Source organism: Aethalodelphis obliquidens, unplaced genomic scaffold (assembly GCF_003676395.1).
Source record: "Aethalodelphis obliquidens isolate GAN/ISIS:26980383/991018 unplaced genomic scaffold, ASM367639v1 scaffold53, whole genome shotgun sequence".
NCBI lineage: Eukaryota > Metazoa > Chordata > Mammalia > Artiodactyla > Delphinidae > Aethalodelphis > Aethalodelphis obliquidens.
Window position 1 is genome coordinate 217,283 of NW_020837997.1, and position 23,707 is coordinate 240,989.

General features: G+C 43.7%; 1 protein-coding gene across 1 annotated transcript; it reads right to left on the reverse strand.

Annotated features, from left to right (window-relative positions):
* Positions 1-5,193: 5,193 nt before the first annotated feature.
* Positions 5,194-20,285, reverse strand: LOC113608335 (T-cell-specific guanine nucleotide triphosphate-binding protein 1-like). The gene is made up of 2 exons (XM_027084466.1): positions 20,042-20,285; positions 5,194-6,812 (listed from the first exon to the last, which is right to left on the reverse strand). Exon 2 carries the CDS (start codon positions 6,790-6,792, stop codon positions 5,533-5,535), a length of 1,260 nt encoding a protein of 419 aa, XP_026940267.1. The 5' UTR covers positions 6,793-6,812; positions 20,042-20,285; the 3' UTR covers positions 5,194-5,532.
* Between the last annotated feature and the right edge of the window lie 3,422 nt (positions 20,286-23,707).

Sequence of the window (23,707 nt, forward strand, 5' to 3'; positions counted from 1 at the left end):
ATTAGATCTTAATTTTTCTACTACTAGAAGAAATGATAATTGTGTGATGTGATGAGGTGTTAATTAACACTACTATGGCAATCACACTGCAAAATAAATATATCGGATCAATACATTGTACACCTAAGGATGTAAGAATAAGAGAGAGAAGAGTAACTTTAAAATTCAAATGGTTCTAAAAGACTTATGACCAGGGACTTCCCTGGTGGCGCAGTGGTTGAGAGTCCGCCTGCGGATGTAGGGGACGCGGGTTCGTGCCCCGGTCCGGGAAGATCCCACATGCCGTGGAGCAGCTGGGCCCGTGAGCCATGGCCGCTGAGCCTGCGCATCCGGAGCTTGTGCTCCGCAACGGGAGAGGCCACAACAGTGAGAAGTCCGCGTACCGCAAAAAAATAAATAAATAAAAAAAAAAAAATTAAAAAAAAAAAAGACTTATGACCAGATAGAGTATTCCCTGCCTCACAATAGATTTCAACACCCAGACACAACCATTTTCAACTCTTTTACTTGTTTCTTCCGGAAAGATGAACAAAATTGATAAACCTCTATTCACATTGGCCAAAAACAAAGATAGAAGACAAAAATTACCAATAATGAATGAAACAAGGGACATCAGTACTGATCCCATGGACATTAAAAGGGTGATAAGAGAATACTAAGAACTGTACCCTCATAAATTCAACAACTTAGGTGAAATGGACTAATTTCTTGAGAGACATAAACTACCAAAACTCACAAGAAAAATAGAGGATGTAAGAATTCTGCATCTATTAAAGAAATTGAAATTATTAAAATTCACCATAGAATAGAAACAAAATGCCAGGCCCAGATTGCTTCACTGGTGAATCCAACCAAACATATAAGGAAGAAATCATTCTAATTTTACAAAGCTTTTCCAGAAAATTAAGGCAGACTTTCCAATTCATTTCATGAGGCCAGTGCACTCCAATACCAAAGCCTGACAAAGAAAAGTAACACAATTACAACAGAAAACCATCAAGAAGTAATTTATCTATCTATCTATATATATGCATATATCTGCAAAAATAATGAATACAAGGTTACATAAACAATTACAGCAATATATGGAAAGAATAATACATCACAACCAAGTGAGATTCACTTCAGGAAAGCAAACCTGTTTGAACAATGGAAAAATCAATCATAATTTCACTAGATTAGCATAATAAATAAGAAAACCATATGATCATCTCAATAGGTGCATAAAAATCTTTCAATAGTATTTACCATTTATTCATGATAAAAACTTACAGAAACTAAGAAGAGAATTTTCTTAGCCTAATAAAAACAATTTATATTAAAAAAACAACCCCCCCCACCACAGCTAGCATCATTCTTAATAATGAAAGACTGAATGCTTTTCCCTAAGGTAAGGAATGAGACAAAAATACCCTCTCTCACCACTCTATGATACATAATATTGAAGTCCTAGCTAGTGCAACAAGACAAGAAAAATAAAGATATACTTGTTGAAAAGTAAAAAATAGGAATGTCTCTCTTCACAGGGTGTAATATTCTGCATTAAAAAATCCCAACAAATGCACAAAAAACTCCTAGAACTAATAAGTGAGTGGAAATGTTGCAAAATACAAGATCAGAATACAAAAGTACTCCTATATTCCAGCAAAGAACAATTGAAATTTGTTTTTTTAAAAAATGTCATTTATAATAGCACTAAATAAATAAAATACTTAGATATAAACAACAAAATATATGCAGAAGATATACACCGAAAACTACACAAAACAGATGAAAGAAATAAAAGAAGATTCAAATACACGTAGAGACATATTGTGTTCATGGATTGACGGCCTCAATAGTGTGCTGGTGTCAGTTTTTCCCAGTTTGATCTATTAATTGAAAAAAATCCCGATCAAAATCCCAGCAAGCTTTTTTCATAGATATTAACAAGATAATTCTACATTTATACAGGAAAGACAAGAGGAACAGAATAGACTAAACAATTTGAAAAAGAAGAATAAAGTTTGAAGGCTCACACTGTAAACTTATCCTATTCCAAACTTGCTAGAAAATTTCCATAATCAGGACACTGAGGCATTGAAGAAAGGATAGACCTACAGAACAATGGAATAGAATAGTGAGGACAGAAGTTAACCCAAAAATAATCACATAATTTTTTAACAAGTTGCTAAGACAATATTCAATGGAAAAACGAATGCCTTTTCAACAAATGTTGCTGCAACAAGTGAATATCAATATGGGAAAAAAATGAACAAATTAAATCATTGACAGGAAAAAAAGTAGTCAATAAAAGGGAGAAGTCGAGGGAACCAAACGGAGCCCCAGATTCAGGGGGAAGTATGGTGATTACCTTACCAGTTTGCCTGCATTCCCCTCCTCATTTGTTCCCTGGAGACAGGTTTATAATGATAAATTTTTCTCCCCCAAGTTAATTTACCTGTGGCTTACCTCCTAATAAATTCTCCACTCCATGGAGCACTTTCACTGCACCATACTCCTTTCATGTAAATATTAAATCATCCCAGGACTTGTATTCCCCAAAAGGTCCTTGAGTGGGTAAGTTGATCCCCATTTTGAGGGTAAAGGGAAGTGCTTCTCAGTGATTTGCCAAAGGTTAGACAGATAGAAAGCAGCACAACCATGATCTCTGCTGACCCTCAGACTCAAACCTCCACCTGTCCACATGGCACCTCCACTCAGAGTTCCAACAGACACCTCAAGTCTAACAGTCTTTTTCTTAGATCTTGACTCTTAATTCCCCAGCCCCACCCCTACCCCCAGGTCTACTGTCCCAGAGACTTCCCCATCTCTTTGAATGGCATCCCGCTTACTTAGTTGCTCAGAAGGAATCATCAGGTGATTCTTATAGTTTCCCTCTAACATCCTCATCTAGTTAGTCAGCAAACCTGGCAGGTCTATCTTCAAAATACATCCTGAACCCAGTTTCTTCTCACACACTCTGTCTCTCTCACTGTTGTCCAAGCCACCGTCATCTCTAACAAGAAGGAATGAATAATCACCTTTAGGTGCTTTAGAGCTATCCTTTCAGCCTCCACTGTAATCTATTTGCCAAGCCTAAATTAAGTCATGCCTAACACCTTCAATGTTTCTATCATACTTAGAATAAATTCTGAAGAAAAGACCATGCCCACCATCATCCTACATTCCTGTTACCTGATTACTCCTAAGCCTTCATATCCTACCACTCTCCCATTGGTCACTACTCCACCACTGGGGCTTACTACCTACTCAGTGGACATGGCAAGTACCTCCCATTTTCACAAACTTACATTTGCTATTCCCTTTACTGGGGGCACTCTCCCAACATATATGCATATTTTTTGTCTCTGCTCAAGTGTCAGGTATCCAGGAAACCGTACCATTCACAGCATGCTTTTCAAAAGTGTCCCAGTGCAGAGAACCAATTTGTATCTACTAGACACTGATTTGGGACAGAAGACAGGATAGGAACTGTTTTACCACTAATCCAGTGGTAAGAAGACAGGAAGATGCCTTCAACCAGTAGCCCTGAGAGGCAGGGATGAGGGGAAAAGAGGGGCTTCCCTTTCTCAGTAACACCAACCCTCTAGTGGTCATGCAAAGGAGTTTTGTGCTCACAAGGTAAGACACATGGTGGACCAAGGAAGTGGATGGCACAGTGAGGTGGTGTTTCAGGTTATGGGCTGCAGGCTGCTGAATGAGAGATGCTCACCCAATGCCTAACGTGGTGGTCAACCATTACAGCACCACCCACAGGAACTTCTGAAGCTTCTGCTGACAGAGTCTGGCTGGACTTCAGAAACTGCCCTTATAAGAGCCTGATGCTCACACATACTGATGTCCTAGACTCAAAGGTCTCAGTTTAGAGACACCGCACAGTTCTGTCCCCTCCTACCAGACTCTGAGACCTCTCTTCATCTTCACAGCCTCCTCCCATTTCCCCACTTTTTTCCCTGTGAAGGGAATCATTCAGGCACTTCCTGAATGTTCTCCTAGGTATATGAACCCTCCTGTTCACTCTGGATGATAAAAACAAGGCACCAGAACAGATTCTCTATTTTCCTCCTCTGAGTCCTTTCTTCCTAGAGAGAAAGACTCATTAACCCTGCCTGTCTTATTTGGGAATAAGGGAAATTTGAAAAAAAAAACCCACAGATGTAAATATTTGATAACTCTCATTTTGTAGCAAGGGTGTTTCCACTGGGACCCACACCAGACCCATTTGATTTGTCCTTTGCTATCTTGATGAAAGGCCACTGAAATGAAGTGAAAAAGCCTGGGGAATGTGGAGAGTCATAATTTCTGGAGAAGGGGAAGGTCGTGTGAGTCTCCATGTTGGTCACATCTGACGAACAAAAATTTTTTAATGCAATTTGTCCATAACAGAAAGTCAAGAGTTCCTTCCCTTTTATCGTTTCACACATCTGTTGAATATGAGGCAGCACACACAGTGATCTGCTTCATCCCCCACTGACTGCTTCTGCTCTACAGGAGTCCTCTGCTGAGCAGTGGGGGAACAGAGAGGATCAGGGTGATTGTGGGCCCCTCATGCCCTACTTCACATCTCAGTGCCCTCCACCCACTGAGAGACGCTCCGGAGTGTGGGGATCTAAGGGAAGACCTCAGCCATGTACATCTCTTAGACCATACAGCATCCACCCTATACCAGCGATATAGGGAAGAAGAGAAGAAAGTCGCATGTACAATTACAGTTACAGCAGAAGTGAGAATCCCCAAAACTCAAGACAGGTACTGTTGTTGTGTGCTTCTGTTTCAGAAGTTTGATATAAAATTTTGGGTGAGAGAAAAAAACACTCTATTCTCTCATTTATCCCAGTTCAGTTAATCTTTTCTTTCCTTCCTAATTCAACTTCACTCTCTCAAATCTCCTGTCCTTCATCGTGGCCTGTTCACTGGTCTCTTAATCCATCCAGTGTTGAAAAAGTCCTAGAGATAAAAACGCTGCCTTGGTTTCCCTCCCTTTAATCTCTAACAGTATCTAGAAATATTACATTCTAAACCATTTCTCTAATCCTGTCTTCTTCTACCTGCTGTGGTTCCCCATACACATCATCAACTGTTCACTTGGCCATATTCCCATAGTTGTGTATTTTCCCTTATTTTGATGAGGATGGTATTGAAATGATGACGGGGGATAATAATTCATAAAAAGCCAATAGATAACAGTTATCATAATTATTACCAAACGTTTATTATCAGAGTAAAACTTGCAAATGAAAAATACCTTATAACACCAGGAGATTAATGAAAGTTATATGGTGCATATCTGTCATGATTAGAGCAAAATAGCTTAGAGAGTACAGAAAAGAGGTTATGGTCAAATCCCCTTTACTTAGCAGTGTAGCATCAATGTGGAGCAATTGTCTTTTTCCAACAGTGAGACAATCTTTTTACTTTAGGGTAGTGTTGGCCTTGGTGGTGGGTAGAAGAGGATCCTGCTCCCACCCAGAGAACACAAGACCTGAGGCCCTTTTGTTATTCGGTTAGGCAACTCTACCCATCTCTGCCTCATTCTCTTAGACTTCCGCTCTCTAAAGTCTTATGCAACAGCATTTTAACATCATCAGCCACCGTATTGATGAACTTCAAACGTAAAAAATATACTTTCAAAAATTGAAAGATAGAAGATCGGAGTCCTCCGTTCACTGAGCAAAAGGATTCAGCACATTTCATGGCCTTTGCTGCTATACTGTCATTCTTCACAAATAACCAGAAATCCAAGGACTTTGTGGAGCTCTTGATCTCTTGCACAGATGTGCCCAGTTTCTGGGCAATCTCTTTGACTGACTGCTCATCCAAACCAAAATAGCTTCGATAAAGGTTCAAGCACTTCTCCTGTTTAGGCAAGTCAAAGCCACTGAAGAAGGCCATGAAAGGGATGATGGCCAAAGCGGCTGATTTCAGGGCATTCAGCCAGATCTTCTCTTTGAGGATAACTCTCTTCACCTCAATGAAAGCATCAGACAAATTGGACAATTGGAGCACAAAGGTGTAGCGCTTATGTGCAGGGAGATCCTGCAGCAATGTCTCCTGCAGTCTTGGGAAATCAAACTTATCTGGGTGAAAGTTGGAGACCAGGAAGACACACGGATTAGATACTCCGATGTTGCTGAGAATAGCCAGGTAGTCATCTTGGATCTGCTGAAGGACTCTCTCCTTTTTGAAGGATATGGGTTTGCTTTTCTCTTCACTATGTAATTCAACATCCACCATTGTTCTAACAAAGTAGAAATTCTTCCCCTTCTCCTTGATTTTCTGGGCCAGGAGAGCATCATTTGAGCTGAACCGTGAGGAAGAAATAATGATGAAAAAGTCATAGTCATCATCTCCCACAATTTCTAGATAAGGATCTGGAAGGGAATTGGGAGTCCCAGTTCCAGGCAGGTCCCAGAAGGTCACACTGGGATATTTCGGATGTTGATAGGGGGTTTTCTTCATGGTGGTTGGCACAACTCCAACGTGAGCAGACCCCTCCTCTTCATGACCAAGACCTAACAGGGCATTGATGAAACTGGACTTCCCAGAACCAGATTGCCCAATCACAGCCACATTCAAGGGAGCATTCTCAGAGTTCTGAAGTGCTTCCTGAATCTCTTCAACCACCTCTTTTAGCTTCCCCTCCTGAAAGACTCTTTGAATACGTTCAACACTTTCCTGAGAGAGGATCCCCACTGCCTTGCTGATCAAGGTGGAGTAGTGAGGGACACATTTTTGGGCCAATTGCTCAAAATTCTTTCCTGACAGGAAATAGGAGGTGAACCAATCCATGCCAGTTAACCCTGGATGATCTGTGGAAAAGGAAGGGAATAAGGAGGTAAGGTGAATGAAGCAGCAGAACAGGCAGGTTCAGCTGAGGAAACACAGTGGTCTCAACAGATCGGTCCCATCTCTCACACTTACTCATGTTACTACAGTTCATTTATTTTTCCTGATGACTTTTGTTTCCATTGCTACAGAAAAGACTACCTGTTTTCTAAGCTGATGATTTATATGTTCCAGGAGTCAGGACAATGTAGAGACAGAATAATGGCCCCTAAGATGTCCACTTCCTGAACCCCAGAACCTGTGAATATGTTACTTACATAGCGAGAAGCACTTTGCAGATGTGATTAAGTTAATGATCTTCAGATGGAAAGATTATCTTGGTTTGTCCACATGGGTTAAATATAATCACAGGCATCCCTATAAGAGTGAGGCATGGCCAAATGCAGAAAAGAAGATGGGATAATAGGAACAAAGGTCGTAGTGAAGATGGAGGGAGGGCAATGAGCCAATGAATGCCAGGCAGTGTCTTGAGCCTGGAAAAGACAAGAAAATGGAGTACCTCCTGGAGCCTCCAGAAGGAACCGGTCCTACTGACACTTTAATTGGAGCCCCTTAAGATTCATTTTGACTGCTCACCTCCAAAACTATAAAAGAATGAATGTATATTGTCTTAAGCCACTAAGTTTGTAGTAATTTGTTACAGAGCAATGGGAAACTAATATAGACTGTCTGTGTTTTCCTGAAACCTGAATACAGAGCCCAGCACCTTTCCATTCTGCAGGAAGAATCACTTAGGCCAACACATTAGTGAGCACAGACGACTTCCAGAAAGACCTTCACTTACAATAACCTGCAGCAAATCAGGACAGGACTTGCCTTGTGGGAGAGGCAGGAGACAGAGACAAGCCCACCAGGTGGCCTGCCTGCCAGGATGTATGTTCCATAAGATGGACAACCAAGAACATAGTCATTGTGGTAATAGTTACCCCATGGCAGCTTAATGTCTATTTACCTCACTTTATGGACCAGTTTGGGTGGAAGTTAAAACATGTGACAGGAAGTTGCAGAGGAAGTAAATAAGAGCTCTAATTTTCCCTATCCAATTCAGCACAGTTTTGAAACATGGGCATCTGATTAAACCAAGGCAATTTAAAGAAATTATTAATATGATATTGATGACACCTCCTATCATTCACTATGAGTGAGGAAAGTTATACCAAGAAACTGTGATTTAAAAAATATTTAGGGCTTCCCTGGTGGCGCAGTGGTTGAGAGTCCGCCTGCCGATGCAGGGGACACGGGTTCGTGCCCCGGTCCGGGAAGATCCCACATGCCGCGGAGCGGCTGGGCCCGTGAGCCATGGCCGCTGAGCCTGCGCATCGGGAGCCTGTGCTCCGCAACGGGAGAGGCCACAACAGTGAGAGGCCCGCGTAACGCAAAAAAATAAATAAAAATAAAAAATGACATCAAAATTGAATTTTTGTGTAGCCATCTTAATATTGAAGATGGAAGAAAAAAGCAACATTTTTGGCATATTATCCTTTATGATTTCAAGAAGGGTAAAAATGAAACTGAAACGCAACAACAACAACAAAAAAGATTTGTACAGTGTATGGAGAAGGTGTTGTGACTGATTGAACATGTCAAAAGTGGTTTGCGATGTTTCGTGCTGGAGATTCCTCTCTGGACAATGCTCCACGGTTGGATAGACCAGTTGAAGTTGATAGCGATCAAATCGAGACATTAAGTGAGAACAACCAATGTTATACCATGTGGGAGATAGCCGACATACTCAAAATATCCAAATCAAGTGTTGAAAATCATTTGCACCAGCTTGGTTATGTTAAGCGCTTTGATGTTTAGGATCCTTACGTAACTTATGCTAAAACAAACCTTCTTGACCATATTTCCACATGTAATTCTCTACTTAAACGTATCTTTTTTAAAATAAATTGTGGTGAAAAAATAAATAAATAAATAAATTGTGATGGGCGATGAAAAGTGGATACTGTACAATAATGTGGAATGGAAGAGATCGTGGGGCAAGTGAAATGAACCACAACCAACTGCACCAAAGGCTGGTCTTCATCCAAAGAAGGTGATGTTGTGTATATGGTGGGATTGGAAGGGAGTCCTCTATTATGAGCTCCTTTTGGAAAACCAAACGATTCATTCCAACAAGTACTGCTCCCAATTAGACCAACTGAAAGCAGCACTCGACGAAAGCGTCCAGAATTACTCAACAGAAAACGCATACTCTTCCATCAGGATAAGGCAAGACCACATGTTTCTTTGATGACCAGGCAAAAACTGTTACAGCTTGGCTGGGCAGTTCTGATTCATCTGTCGTATTCACCAGACATTGCACCTTCAGGTTTCCATTATTTAGGTCTTTACAAAATTCTTTTAATGGAAAAACTTTCAATTCCCTGAAAGACTGTAAAAGACACCTGGAGCGGTTCTTTGCTCAAAAAGATGACAAACTTTTGGGCAGATGGAATTATGAAGTTTCCTGAAAAATGGCAGAAGGTAGTGGAACAAAAGGGTGACTATGTTGTTCAATAAAGTTCTTGGTGAAAATGAAAAGTGTGTCTTTTATTTTTACTTAAAAACTGAAGGCACTTTTTGGCCAACCCAGTACATGGAATGTCAGTGAGTAAAGAAGGCTCTATCAAGTAAATGGAGCTGTACAAACTGGTTTTGCATTTGGAGAATGTTACTGATTCCCTACTTATATCACTTTTGATAATCAACTCTAGAGGAAGAGTAAAGATCTAAACTTCAAATAGAAAACTCTATTAGAAAATATAGCAGATCTTAGGGTACAGAAAAATTTTTTAAACAAGATACCCAGAAGATAACTGTATAAATAAGATTGACAAATGGGGTGCCTTAGAGTACATTAAAATGAAAAGTTTCTGTTTATGAAAATAAATGCTTCAGGGCAGTAAAAATTCTCCAGACATGTGGAGAAGATATTGGCACAAATGTCGTAAACTAAAAATCAATACTAAGAAGGTATTTTTAAAATGCCAGAGATCACTAAGAAGCAAAACAAACCAGTATGGAAGTGCAGGGCATGGGGGGAAATGAACAGATCTTTCTCAGGAAAACAAAAAACAAAAAAAACAGGTGTGGTCAATAAGCATACAGAAAGTTTAGCATCCTCCTTAGTAATGAGGCAAATGCAAAACTGTGCACAGTGAGATGACATTGTACGTCAGTTCAATTGGAAAAATTTTAAAGTTGGACGATATTGAGTACTAGGGAGAATGTGAATCAGTAGACTCTCTGAAATATAGCTGCTGGGAATGTAAAATCAATACAATCACTATGAAAAAAATATGGATTAATTTTATTAAATTGTACATTCATGCACCTTAGGACCCAGCATTTCCACTCCTAACATGGTACCTAGGAGTCACTGTGCAAAAATGTACAGGGGACATGTAAAATGTGTTCCTAACAGCAGTCTTCGTTATTGTGAGAAAGGAGAGGATAGCCATTGACAGAGAATGGATAAATAAATTGAGCTCTACAACACTGATCCATTGTTATACATAGGTAAATAAATCTTAGTAACACAACACTGAGTTTAAAATAAATAGAATTTAGCAGAAATGGTAGAAAAAAATAGCAGGAAAAAAGAATACTCTTTTAAATAAATCTTCAAGAAAACACAAAAAAATATGGCTTAGGCATGCATATGTAAGTGATCACACAACAAATGACAGAAAGGAATCGTAAATACATACTTCATGACGTTGCTGAACAAGGGCTGGTGACAGAGTATGGAGTAAATAGGAACACATAGGTAAGTATAGTTATTGAAGATGTTCTATTTCTCGGGACGGTTGTTCAGTGTGTAGGTGATCATCATATTATATAAGTAAACAAAGGACTTTAAAAAGAAAAATATCGCAGTTCTTTCAAATTGGTGCTGCATATATTCTTTTCTCTGCGGTCAGTCATGAATCTCTCCCTACTTCCATAGTTTGGGAGCATCAGAGAAATACTCTGTCTGACACATAGAGAGAATCAATGCTATGATGGAAGAAAGACAGAGAAATCATCGAGGGAGGAGGTGGGAACAAGAGAGGTTGTCATTCCAGGCAGAAAGAACTGCAAGGCAAAGATGAAAGATCACAAATGAATTTGACAGCTAACTGTAGATGCAGATGAACACATACAGACACCCAATTAAAAACTTCAGTTTTAGGGGCTTCCCTGGTGGCGCAGTGGTTGAGAATCTGCTTGCTAACGCAGGGGACACGGGTTCGAGCCCTGGTCTGGGAGGATCCCACATGCCACGGAGCAACTAGGCTCGTGAGCCACAACTACTGAGCCTGCGCATCTGGAGCCTGTGCTCCTCAACAAGAGAGGCCGCGATAGTGAGAGGCCCGTGCACCGCAATGAAGAGTGGCCCCCGCTTGCCACAACTAGAGAAAGCCCACGCACAGAAACGAAGACCCAACACAGCAAAAATAAATTAAAAAAAAAACGAAAACAAACTTCAGTTTTGGGACTTCCCTGGTGGTCCAATGGTAAAGAATCCACCTTCCAGTGCAGGCGACACAGTTTCGATCCCTGGTCAGGGAACTAAGATACCACATGCCGTGGGGCAACTAAGCCTGCGTGCCACAACTACTGAGCTCGCGCACCCCAACTAAAGAACCTGCATGCCACAAACTACAGAGCCCATGTGCTCTGGAATCCCCATGCCACAACTACAGAGCCCACGCACCCTGGAGCCTGTGCGCTACAAATAGAAAAGAGAAAACCTGCGCGCCACAACTAGAGAGAAGATCGCGCGCCACAATGAAGAGACTGTGCACCACAGTTAAAGATCTCGCATGCCTCAGTGAAGATACCACGTGCCACAACTAAGACCCGACGTAGCCAAAAAATAAATAAAATAAAATAAAAGACACAGTATTAATTAAAAACACCACTCAGAGTTCCCCAGGGCTGGGCTGGTCCTGATTGTGAGGGTCACTCTGAGTCTGGTGCCCCATTTCATAGGCTCTGGCCTGGAGCGGCCATTGCTCAGTGATGCCCCTCAATGCACACCTCATGGTCCATAGTCAGACTTTCTAGCCCTAAGTCCACTGAGATCACATGAACCTTCCTCAGGACAAGAGGTGACACAGCATGTCATGGTCACTACTGTGTACCTACCAAATGGAATTGTTTCTTGGACTCAAGCACGGCTTCTGCCTTTGCAGGAGAAACTCCTAACAGGTCCCATCAGAGGTCTGTGAGTCTCTGGCAAGGTGGCTTCTCCCTGCACGGAGTAGGAACCCAAAGTAGGATCTGGGCAGGGTCCACGAGAGACATATAAAGGTTGCTGATTGCACTTTAGGTCCACACTTTGAAAACCTTTTCTAGGTTTGGGTTCTGCTTTCAGGCTAATCTATTAGATGCCTGAAATCGTTTGAACCTGGGCTCAAACGCATTCCCAAGGTCCAGGCAGGCAGCCAAATTCAGCCTCTTTCTTGGTTGACCACCTCCTCTCATGTTTCTCCATCTTCTGGCAGCCCCTCAACCCATGTGATATTTGCATGGTCATCACTTCACCACCAGGAACTGGGCAGGCTGGAGAGCTGAACAAGAGACTGTGTCAGGCCTGTATCTGAGACCAGACTAGGCCTGGGAATACTAGCAAAGCAAAACAGGGAACAGGAGAAAAGGGAAGGAGGACAGGCCTTAAATGCTTTGCCTAAAGCCCTCAGGCTGGGGTGTGGGCCAGCAGGGTTCAGGTTGAGTTCCTCCAGAAAAATCCTCTGCAAGTGGCTTAACTATAAAAGTGTTGCTAAAGTTGAAAATGGGTGTGGTCCTTCCATTACCTTGCAAATATTTACTGAACTTTTCAGTTGCAATTCGGCCCTGTTCTGTGGATGACTGACAAGACTAGGCCTCTAATATCTCAATCTCCTTAGGGCATCACACCTTCAGGACAGGGAAGTTTTCCTGGACATCAATAAGGTCTCTGAAATGCACAGAGGCAAAGCACACATTTCCTGGTTGGAGGAGGGGAGGAATGTCTCAGGAAATATCCTGTCTCCTGGTCCCACTCACGTAAGAAAAATTCCAATTGGTCTCATAAACAATCTGCAGACTCTTACAGAGTTGAAATCTCCCCTGCCCTGGCTCAGTCCCTCCACCAAGTGAGATAGCTGCAGCAGGGACAGGAAAAGAGTCAGCTTCTCCCTTTTTCTTCCTCCTACTGACCCTATTACAAGGATGGGAACAATAAAGAGTAGGAAAGACACACTCAGGTGGGACAGGTGCAATCCCGCTGAAGCCCCTAGTGTGGTGACTGTCCCTCACGTAGGTGGGGCCATGGGTGGCTCACACTGACATCCCCATTGGGATCTCAGGGACAGGCACAGCCCAGACCTGCAGGCCTGCTACCTCCTCCTTAGAGTTGGGCAAGGTGGATAGCCCCAGCCTCTTACCTCCTGATATCATCTTACCCAGAAAAGAACATCCAGCCCTCACTGTTGGCCACACCCCTTGCAACAAGTTCACTAAAGTGATCTTTGCCTCTCCCTTTCTTCAACCTTTCAACTGTCTTCTTCTGACCCAGAGAAGGAATCAATGGTGGCTAAACTGAATTCACAATCTCTTAGATGCATAAGAATTTCCTATCTTATTATTGACGTTTGCAATCTCTGCCCAAACCTTGGAAGCACTGTAAGCCTTGAAAAATTTCTAACTCTGTTACACTCACACAGTCCTCTGTCTGGGGCCCCTCTCCTGCCCACAGAAGACTTGGGGAGCTTTTCCTTCTGATCTGAGAGCGAGCACATGACAATCACTAGGATGTTAGGCCGATGCCCAGGGTCACCTGGCCAGTGGTGAGCATTGCTGGGTCTCAGGCCCCCAGCAGGTGCATTGACAGCAGGTAGGGGTCAGAGCTTGGAGTCGGCAGTGGTGGATGGAGAATATGCACTCTGAGCAAAGCTGGTGGTAGCAAGTGAACCCAAGTGCTGAGTGAGCTGGGCAACACCAGGGAGCATCTCTGCAGACAGTGTCTTGAGCCTCAGGAAGGGGCAGGGTCTGAGTGACGGTGAAGCTGAACGTGGACATAGGACGGAGCTGAGGACCAAATCCGAGGACGTGGCTCTGGAGGGAAGCAGCAGGGCTGGACCCAGGACACCCCAACTCTGTGCTTGGCCTCTGTGCACTGACTTGACATTGACGCCTTAGAGTCTAGCTCAGGCCAGTGCCCCCTCCACTACGGAATGCAGAAAGGAAACTGGCGCTCCTTTCCTGGACACCTAGAGTCATTTCCAGGAATAGAACTGAAACTTCCGCTGCCTGAGTCCCCCTGGAGCTGAGGCCCTGCCAGCATTCGGATCTAGAAACAACCCAGCGGAGAGCTCCAGTGTCCCCGAAGGGCCGCTGAAGTAGAAAACTGCAGGACAACCAACTGTCCTTGCCAGCTCCTCTTCCCTCCTTTCCCTCAGCTCTCCCTAGGACAACCCCAACCCTCCACAATTCCATTTCTTCCTTCTGGAGCAACCTGAGCTTGGATGGTCCCAGAAGGAATTGCCTCTGTTTGGGGAGAGGACTGTTCCCCAGGGAGGGGTGACATGCCAGGAGGGCCACTGACATCTGTCTGATCACCGTCACCCTCTGCTTCCATGGAGTGCGTAAGGGAGAGGGCTCCTAAGATGGAACTTGTTTGATAACTGTGCTACTGTAAGGACATGAAAGGTGGAGCCCACACCAGGACAGGAGAACTTGGCATCAGGCTTACTCATTTCAGTGAGTTTTCATAGCAGGACCCCTCTCTGACATTCTTCAGGGACCACATCAGCACACAAATACTTTGCTGCTTCAAACCCATCCAGCCCTCCAGTGTGGAGGCAGTGTGCCTCTCATCTCCACGTTCCTGGCATTCGGGGTCTTCTGATGGAGACCACATGTGTAGAAGGAGGGCAGGACGTGCCACTCATACGCTCTTAGCGTCTAAGCTGGAAAAGGAGCCGCTGGCCATTTCTGGGGCATCTGGAATTGTGAGTCCACTAGTTCCCCAGGGTGGACCTCCCATGGAATAGGGACCTTAGATGGGCTTTCAAGGATGAGATGTCTAATGGGACATTTCAGTCCCCCTCAGTTTAATTGTGTATTAGCATTGGAGAAACTATCTCTACTGCAGGGTTCCAACTCTTCCCTTTACAGATGATGTCAGTGAGGTGGGAGCTTTTCAAACACCGTCTCCCCAGATGTGTCCTGTTCAGTACCAGGCCCTTTGATGATGTTGAGGCTTAGCATACTTTCCTGGAATAAACGAGCATGTTGATTTTCTGTCAGCCTTTCATGATAACGACCAAATGGGGAACAAACTTGGGGCTTGAGGTACATTGGATTCTGGGCTCACAGAAGTCCTCGATACCTCAGATTCCACATCTGGTGCAAGGTGGGCCACACTTCTCCATGGGTCCCTTTGGTTGGGGCTTGGGATAATTGGGCATGTTGGGAGCTATATAGAAACCAGCACGGGAAATCCACTAATGAGTGGTTTTCATTCTGCTTGTCTGAAGTTGTGAAATCTATTGTGTGGGTTATAATAAGAGTTTTTTTTTTTTTTTTAAAGTTACCCACTGGAATTGAATAAAGTGAAGAGATGGCAAATTCTGTGGTAAGATCTCTTTTTCAGGTATGTGCCTGTGTCTGTGCATGTGTGTTGAGTATACTTGGTTCCTATGCAAAATGCATCTTTAATCCTGGACTCACTCATAAGACTGGTGGCAGAGGGAGAATGTAAAGCCAGCATTAGGAGCGGTTGGGAAGGAGTGGACAATTGCCCAGACCTTCACCTAGAAGCAATCATGGAGCAGTCCTGTGAAATTAGGGATTTCTCCACATGTCAATTTCTGTCTGCTTGTTGTAAAATTTACTTTAAATGGATGTATCCCCATGTTATCTTATAACCAAACTCTTAGATGGGGACCATTCCTACTATTTCAAGAGAAATTGAATGGATGCTTAGCTCTTAAGTGGTGGCAAAGGTGGCATTAGTGCTGTGAACGGCTCTGAGCTTACTGAAAAGTCCTGTATCCGTGGCTCACATTCAAACTGACCGCAAACCGCAGGTATTAACTTGAGACTCTGTGTGGCCTCAACTTAGTTGTTTAAGCAGAGAGTAACTGTGCTTAAGGATAATTGTATCCCATCTTACTCCACTGCCTAAAACCTAGCCTAGCCTCCCCTCTGATGTGAAGGCTTTGGGACTTGTGAAAATATAGTACCAGTAATATTGAGTTCATATCTTCAGAAACTATCACTTCCTTACAGAAGGGGTCTCAATAAGCTCAAAGCACAGGGGAAATGAAAACAGCATGTGAACTGTCAAATAATTCCTTCCTTTACTTCTTTATTCTAGAAGCAAATCCTCCCTTTATTCTCTAAGCACAATCATTCTTTATTCTTTCCTTTATTCTCTAATCAAATTCTTATTGAGTGTCTGCTCTGTGCCAGGCACTGTCCCAGCCCTGGAGCTTCAGGAATGGAAATCATTGATTTCATAGAGATTGCTTTCCAGGGGAGAGACAGAGGAGTGAGAGAACCAAGTGAAATGTGGGCCAAGCTTGATGTGATCATCAGAGAAGATTAGATTGCTCCCCTAGAGACAAACACACAGATGGGGACAAGGGCAAGGAGATGGTGGATTGTGGAGATGGGAAGGGCCTGAGCTCTACCAGACCAAGACGAAACCAGCACCCGGCTGTGCAGTCTGCTAACCTCTGCACTGCCCTCAGAGGGAGGGAAAGCCTTCCCTGGTTCTCTGTCTCCGTGTTTGAGTCCCTCTTTTACAACAGCGTTGTCTGTACCCTACGTAATACTGTGTCCTTTTTATAATTAATAAATAATGGGATATACATTTGACTGACTGCTGTGTCAGAAAATATAAAGTAGATCTATGCACATCAACATAGAGAGATGCCCCCAATAATATTGAGTTTAGGAAGTAAGAAACTGACCTTGTTAGGGGTTTTAATGTTTTGTTACACAGGCACGGTTGAAAAAGTCATTGACCACTGATGATTGAACTCAATCTCCAGCCCTCCTCCACTCCCTGAAGTTTGGAGGGAGGAAGGGTAGGAAGGAACTGAAACTGCCCACCCTTTAATTCTGGCTCGATCTTTCTGGCCACCAGCCCCCATCCTGATGCTCTGTAGGCTCCCTGCCCCAATAATCTCATTATCTTACAAAAGACATTCCTATCACTGAGGAAATTTTCACATTTTTAGGAGCTCCTTCTGGGAATTGTGGACAAAGACCAAATAGGTATTTTTATTATAAAACAGACTTTAAGCTCAATACTTTTTGTGGACAATTAAAGGGATAAACATAAAGCATTACTATATAGCTTTCATGGGTACATACATACATTAATATACATTAATAAATATGTTCAAATGAATATCCTGGCCCATATCAAATTGAAAAGACTGCGGTAGTCTGTGATGGGAAGAGAAGTAAACCAGGGGAAAGAGGAGAGAGATTTTTAAGGTGGGTTTTAGAGTCACAAAAGGCAAGATAATTTGAAAATGGGCACTCCTATCATTGCCCTAGAAGTGAAACCACCCAGTCCAGGGGTGAAGACCTTTACAAACACTGTCTTCCCTTGGGAACCCTAAAGAGAGGTGAGATGTGTAGCCTTAGGGAACCTCCTTGTTCCATCTACTCAGTTCCCCCGCATCTCCTCCAGCCCCAACGATACAAGACCACATACTCACTGATGACTCCCAGGTTTGCATGCACATCCCACACTTCTCTCATCAACTCCACACTCCAGACTGGTCCCTCCTGCAGGTGGCCCTCTGAGAAATGCCCTGAGGTGACCCCACACAAGCTCTCTCTTGCACGTGGCCTGGATCAGCTGTATGGACCACACATCACCCCCTTCACCCCAACATACTCTCTGCCCAGCTCCTTCTTGGGCTTGCCTGCCACATCTTGCTAACCTGACTTTCACGTTTAGATATCTCAGGCTTGGGAAAGACCCAGTTCCCTGTCCTCTAGCTGTTCTCCCAAAGCTCCTGCTAAAACCCTCATTCTGAGTTTGAAGTGAGGAGCAGGCATCACCCTCCATCTTTGCCCTGGGGATCCCACACCCTAACATCTCCCTCAAAATATCCCTTCACAAATTCCCTCACCCCAACCCTTTTGTACCTGCTATTCAGGTGAGAGCTTTGACAGTGGTCTAACTAGTTTGTGGCCACCTGATTTGAAATATCTATGTGGTGGTTCACCTTGAAATGGAGCAGCAATTATTGCCATGTATGAGCCAATAGGGAGAAAGAAAGAATGAGTCCCATTCTGATGTTACACGTAGCATCAAGGACCTCAGCCTGGAGAGAGGGTATTTTGAATGTATTTGAAATGTGACCTTTAAGTCATAAAAACGAAGGGTACTAGAGCAATGAGAAGACATTTTGTTTCAAAGGTGAAAGAAAAATCAGATGAATGACCGGCGTAGGGGATATAATTGCCACCACAAAATGCTTCTCTAATATGAGGATGATTTTAGGTTGGTTATTTTTAAGAAACAGAAGACTCAGGAAGTTGTCCTTTTTACCTTCCCCTTAACTGCTTAAAAGCATTTAGATCGGGGGGGCTTGTTCCAAGAAAGGAGCTGTCACCAGAGGTAACTAAAAAGAATATGAGCTAGACATGTAGACTGGGAAATTTTCCAAGGTCTGTATGTTCACGTTCCTCTCTGTGTCTCATTGCCTTTACATGGCGGGTCACATACTTGTTTACCAAACAGTTCCTCTTCCCATTACCCTGTGCCTTTTCTTCCTCACCTTTGAAGCCCTACACCCTTAGCCCCAACTCCTTTGCTCAGAATGAATACATAGCCTTGATTGCCTGACTGCCTCTGCACCCCATAATCTTCTGGAGCCCTCTTTCATAGGTATAGTAATTAAATTTGTTTTTTTCTCCCGTTAATCTGTCTCATGTCAATTTAATTCTTAGACCAGCCACAAAAACCCAGAAGCGTGGAGGAACATTTTCTCCTCCCCAACACCATTTTGTTAAACTAAAGCAGGAAGTGGGTGTGGCCGACCACTCCTTGCTTTGTGTGCCCGTCCTCCCACACAGTGTGATCTGAAATTGGGGTGCCCACAGCATAGGGGAGCAAAATTTGCTGTCCCAAAATGTATCTCTTTGGCATAGGATTATTTTAGGATGATTATCTTTAAGAAAGAGCTTTTATCTTCTCCTTAACTGCCTAAAAGAACTTAGATAAAGGGCCTATTTCAGGAAGAAGAGCTATCACCAGAGATTTCTACTAAGACTATGAGCTAGTGTGGTAGACTTGGGGAAACTTCGCAAGGCCTGTTTGATCAAAGTCCTCTCTGTTTCCCATTGTTTCTGCAAGGCATGGCAAACAATTGTTTACCGAACATTTATTTTTCCATCGTCCTGTAAATTGACTTCCCTCTTCGAAGTCCCAGACTCCTACCCCTGCTCCTGAAATCTGAATAGCATATAAGCCTCAATTGCCTGAACGCAGGTGTGCCTCACAGTATGGAACCCCTGCACATTCAAAGTTAAATTTGTGTTTTTCTTCCATTAATCTGCCTCATGTCATTTTAATTCTGAAACCAGCCGTAAGAACCTACAAGGGTAGAGGAAAATTATTTCCTCCCCTACAACAGGCTCAGTCCTCACCCTGCTCCACATACATGCGCCCTTTAGATTATCTTAACCTGTCCCATGTTGTCCGGCACCATCTATGTGCTGGCAACTCCCAAATTTATATCTCTACCCCAGGCATCTGTCCTGACCTCAGACCTAAATATCCTATTGTTTATACAACATCTCCCGCTTGTATGTCTAGGATGATCTTTAGTAACTGAACAAGACCAAACCTGTCTCAAGCCCCCATCCTTCTCTTCCCTTGTCTTATCCCTTTCAGGTAATATCAACGCCACCCCTCATTTGCACATGGGGCTGTCCACATAATCTTCTTTCTCTCACACTTCACACCCCCAATCTTGCAACCTGACCAAATTTATCCAGAATCCAGTCACTCCTCCCATTCTCACCACTATTGCCCTAGCCCTGGGCAGTTCTCGGCCCTCCCTCACTCCCTTAACCACCTGAAAAGGATGACCAGGCCTTCTGCACCAAACCACAGCTCTCCACCAGCCGCCAGCCCTGCCCCTCATGTCCCCAAACAAAAAACAAGCATCCTGTCCTTGCAAGTGCTAAGAGTTTGCTCACTCACCAGTTCAAGAGAGAAAAGACATTTCTGGTCAGAGCGCCGACCCGAATGTTTCCACTAAAACAGTAGAAAATGCAGAGTCTGCTGAAGTGCTCCCCGCAGCCCCCAGCACAGGAACAATCCAGAGAACTGTCCTCGCCCAGATAAAGGCAGACACAGTAGAGAGCAAGGACTGGCAAACTTCGGTCCTGCCTGGGAAATGAGGCCCAGGATGGGAGGCAGCAGGGAGTACAATAGCCTCTGACTTGAGCCCCTCCCTTAGGAGGAAAAGATTGATAGTTGAAACTAACATTTCCAGAAATGAAAATGAAACCAGGGAAATCGTGTTTATGTCTTTCTCTATAGCACCACATTTTCCAGTAAAGAAAATACAAGAGTGTGACTTCCAGAGGATCAGTGAGTAAGGAGAGGGCAGAGAGGTACTAGGGGTCAGGAAAGGCAGGTCTCTTAGGACCCCTGGGAGGTCACCTAGCCAAGACACCCAGGGGAGCACAGAGGACAGGGAAGAAGGAAGGCTGTGAGCAACTTTTCAAAGCTTCCAGTGAATGAGGGAGAAGCATTTCTCTAACTTTTCTCTGTCTTTTTTTGTTCTTTCATCGTTAGGAGACCTATACCTGACTGCCACATTGTCAACCCGGGGCCTGGATCACTCTGGTGGGTCATGGGGTCACATCTGATGAGCAAATCAAACTATCAGAAGGGCCTCTGGGGACACAAGGCAAAACCGCAAGGAGCTGGGCACAGAGAGGAGGGAGGAGTCTGGATTCCTAAATTTACATGGAAGATTAAGGAGAAAATACCAAATTTTCTTTAGAAGAAGAAATGGGAGGGTTTGCAGTACCATATATGGTATTTTTCATGTATATTTTATACATTGTATAAATAAAGTATACTTTAATGCTGTACTTGAGTGCTGGCACAGGGATGAATGAACTGACTCACAGAACAAAAAAAAACCGTACATTCATGTACCTTGAGAACAAGCATTTCCACTCCTAAGATGGTACCTAAGAGTCACTATGCACAAATGTCCAGAAGATATGTAGAAGTGTGTTCCTAACAGCAGTCTTCATAACTGTGAAAAAGGAGAGGATAACCAATGACAGAGAAGGGATAAATAAATTGACCTCTACAGCATCGTAAAGAATGGGTCATAGATATAATAGATAAATAAATATTAGTAGCATAGTGCCGAGTTTTTATTTTTATTTTTTTGCAGTACGCGGGCCTCTCACTGTTGTGGCTTCTCCCGCTGAGGAGTACAGGCTCCAGACACACAGGCTCAGTGCCCATGGCTCACGGGCCTAGCCGCTCCGCGGCATGTGGGATCTTTCCGGACCGGGACACGAACCCGTGTCCCCTGCATCGGCAGGCGGACTCTCAACCACTGCGCCACCAGGGAAGCCCATTGCTGAGTTTTTAAATTAAGAACCAGTATAATGCCATTTAAACAAAGTTTCAGGAGAACACAACAAAATATTGTTAAGGCATGAATATGTCAGTGATAAAACAACAAATGAAAGAAAGCAATCATAAACACATACTTCATGAAGTTGTTACCCAAGGGCTGGTGACAGAGCATGGAGTAAATAGGACCACATAGATAGGTATAGTTACTGAAGATGTTCTGTTTCTTGGGATAGTTGTTCAGTGTGTAGGTAATCATTATGTTATGTAAGTAACTAGAGGATTCTAAAAAGGAAAGTATCTCAGTTCTTTCCAAATTGGTGCTGCATATATTCTTTTCTCTGCAGTCAGTCATGAATCTTTCCCTCCTTCCATAGTTTGGGTACCTCAGAGAAATACTCTGTCTGACATATAGAGACAATCAATGCTATGATGGAAGAGAGACTGAGAAATCATTGTGGGGACAAGAGAGACTGGCATTCCAGGTAGAAAGAACTACAAGGCAAAGATGAAAACTCACAAATGAACTTGACAATGAGTTGTGCATGCAGGTGAACACAGACAAGCAGCTAATTAAAGACCTCAGGAGTAAAATAAGAAATAAGTAAGAAAACCAAGTTCATGCCTTCTCCATCTTTGCTCTGAACTGTCCACAGGCTGGGACCTGATGCCCTGAATACACATCTCACAGCCCACAGTCTGACCTTCTGCTCCTAAGTGCCCTGTGATCACATGAATCTTCTTCAGGACCGCAAGTGACACAGACCTGTCATGGCCACTACTGGTCACCTACCAAGTGGAATTGTTCTTTGGGCACCTGGACAGCTGCAGCCTCTGCAGGAGAAACTCTTAACTGACTCTGTCATAGGTCTGTGAGCCTCTGCAAAGATGCTTTCTCCCCGCACAGAGTAGGAACCAAAGTAGAATCTGGGCAAAGTCTACAAGAGACATACAAAGGTTGCTGATTGCACTTTGGGGCCGCCCTTTGGAAACCTCTTCTAGGTTTGGGCTCTCCTTTCAGGCTAATCTGTCTATTAGATGCCTGAAATGGTTTGGAACTGGGCTCAAGGGAATTCACAAGGTCCAGGAAGCAGCCTCTTTTGGTTGTACCACCTCCTCTCATGTTCCTCCACCTCTGGCAGACCCTCAACCCATGTGATGCTTGCATGTTAAGACTTTCACCACCAGACACTGAGCAGGCTAGAGTGTGGACAAAGAAGCTGAGTGCCAGGCCTCCATCAGAGACCAGGCTAGGACTGGGGATGCAGGTAAGCAAAGCAGGGAACAGGAGTAAAGGGAAGGAGGACAGGCAGAAAATGGGTTGCCTAGCATGGCTGAGTGTGTCCAGAAAACCCTCTGAAAGTGCCTTAACTCTAAAAGCAGTAGCTGAAGTGGAAAATGGGTGTGGTCCTTCCTTTACCCTGCAAATGTTTACTAAGCTTTTCAGTTGACATTGGGCAATGTTCTGTGGTGACTGACAAGACTAGGCCTCTAATATCTTGGTCTCCTCAGGGCATGACATGTTCAGGATGGGGCAGGCATCCCTGGATATCAATATGGTCTCTGAAATGCAAAGAGGCAAAGCACACATTTCCTGGTTGACAGAGGGAAGGAACAGCTCAGGAAATATTTTGTCTCCTAGCTCCACTCAGGTAAGCAAAAGTCCAGTTGGTCTAATAAACGATCTCCAGACTCTTATAAAGTTGAAATCTCCCCTGCCCTGGCTCAGTCCTTCCTTCAACTGAGATAGCTGCAGTGGGGCTAGAGAAAGTCAGCTCCTTCCTCTTTCTTCATCACACTTGACCCCATTACAAGGATGGGAGCTGGCTGAGAGGAAATATAAAGGGTAGGAATGACATACTTGGGTGAGACAGTTACAATCCTACTGATGACCCCTGGTGTAGTGAATGTCCCTCACATAGGAGGGACAATGGTAGGGGTGGAAGTGGCTCACACTAACATCCCCATTGGAATCTCAGGGACAGGCACAGCCCAGACCCACAGGCCTCTTACTTCCTGTTCAGGGTTTACAAATGGTGAAGAAATCCAGATTTATTGGATGAGGGTATCTTACCCAGGAAGACCAAGTCCAGACCCATAGCTGGCTTAAAATGAAAGCACATTCCCTTGCAAAGGGCTCACTAAAAAGTGATCCTTGCCTTCCCTTCTCTTCACCTGTCAGTCATTGTTTTCTGACCCAGGGATGGAATCAAGGGTGGTAAAGCCAGGCTCACATTCTCTTAGCTGGGTAAGTGTTTCCTA

Excerpts from the sequence above, each read along its gene's own strand:
- LOC113608335 (XM_027084466.1), bottom strand. The coding sequence starts at position 6,792 with ATGGATTGGTTCACCTCCTATTTCCTGTCAGGAAAGAATTTTGAGCAA.